At 41.7% G+C, this 984-nt stretch overlaps 1 protein-coding gene across 1 annotated transcript in view; it reads left to right on the top strand.

Moving 5' to 3' along the window:
* The window catches only part of LOC119587775 (MAM and LDL-receptor class A domain-containing protein 1-like), a gene marked incomplete in the record, with an annotated part of 15,935 nt that overhangs the window by 7,389 nt on the left and 7,562 nt on the right, over positions 1-984 (top strand). The window contains 2 exon segments of the mRNA XM_037936466.1: positions 9-156; positions 771-951. Coding sequence (XP_037792394.1) covers positions 9-156; positions 771-951 — 329 coding nt within the window.

The following is a 984-nucleotide window of genomic DNA, read 5'->3' as shown; positions in this document are numbered from 1 at the left end:
ATTCACAGGACAGCCCTCGTTGTCCTCACGCTCCTGGGGAGATTGCAACTTCATGGAAAATACGTGTGGCTGGCAAATTCCTTATTTCCCGGATGAAGTTTGCTCGATGCTGGCCCGTGTTTCCGAGAGCGTTGAGAATCCTCCTGGCCACACCGAGTAAGTGAAGTTGTGAGGATGCTGCTTTTAGCGAATGGTGGGGAAGTTTTGGTGGTGAAGTTTTGTGGTGGTGGGGAAGTTCTGATGGCAGTGGAGAAGCACTGATGGTGGTGACAATTTTGTGGTGGTGAAGCTCTGATGGCGGGGAAGTGGTGAAGTTTTGATGGTGTAGATGAAGTTTTGGTGGTGGTGAAGTTATGATTTTGCTGAAGCTTTGTTGGAGATTGGGAAATTGTGATGGTGGTGGTGGAGATATGAATTTGCTGGAGACGTTATGATGGTGGTGACGGCGGCGATGTGCGAGGAGGAACTTATGAAGTTCGTAGTGATATTTGTTTGTGATGAAGTTTAGTATTAAGTTATGAATGTTCAGGTTTAAAGAATTTTCAGATTTCAACTGCATAATCATATTATATCAAGTGATATTCATTATACTCAATATACCATTTATAAATAACCACAAATGGCCAAACCACACACACATGAAATATGATCGAACACATATAATGATCATACACATAAATAGAACATAAAAAAACGTAAACCAACACACATAAGGATACTGCATATAAAAACATGAAACATTCAATAAAAAAAAAACTTTCTTATTCCAGGAGCGACTTTGACAGCAGAGACTCATACATCCAGTTCGACTTGAATTGTTACCAACAACAACCACGCCATTCTGTGTCCCTGACGTTCGAAAACGCCAATATTGCGAGCGAAATGTGTTTGTCATTTTGGGTTTTCATGTATGCGAGAGTTCAGTCAGTGAGCAAGATCGGCGCCCTTAGTGTGAGTAGCGTTTTCGTATGTGTGTGTGATAGT

The sequence above is a fragment of the Penaeus monodon genome, chromosome 23, assembly GCF_015228065.2.
Source record: "Penaeus monodon isolate SGIC_2016 chromosome 23, NSTDA_Pmon_1, whole genome shotgun sequence".
NCBI classification, from domain to species: Eukaryota; Metazoa; Arthropoda; class Malacostraca; order Decapoda; family Penaeidae; genus Penaeus; species Penaeus monodon.
This window is presented reverse-complemented; position numbering and strand designations above follow the sequence as displayed.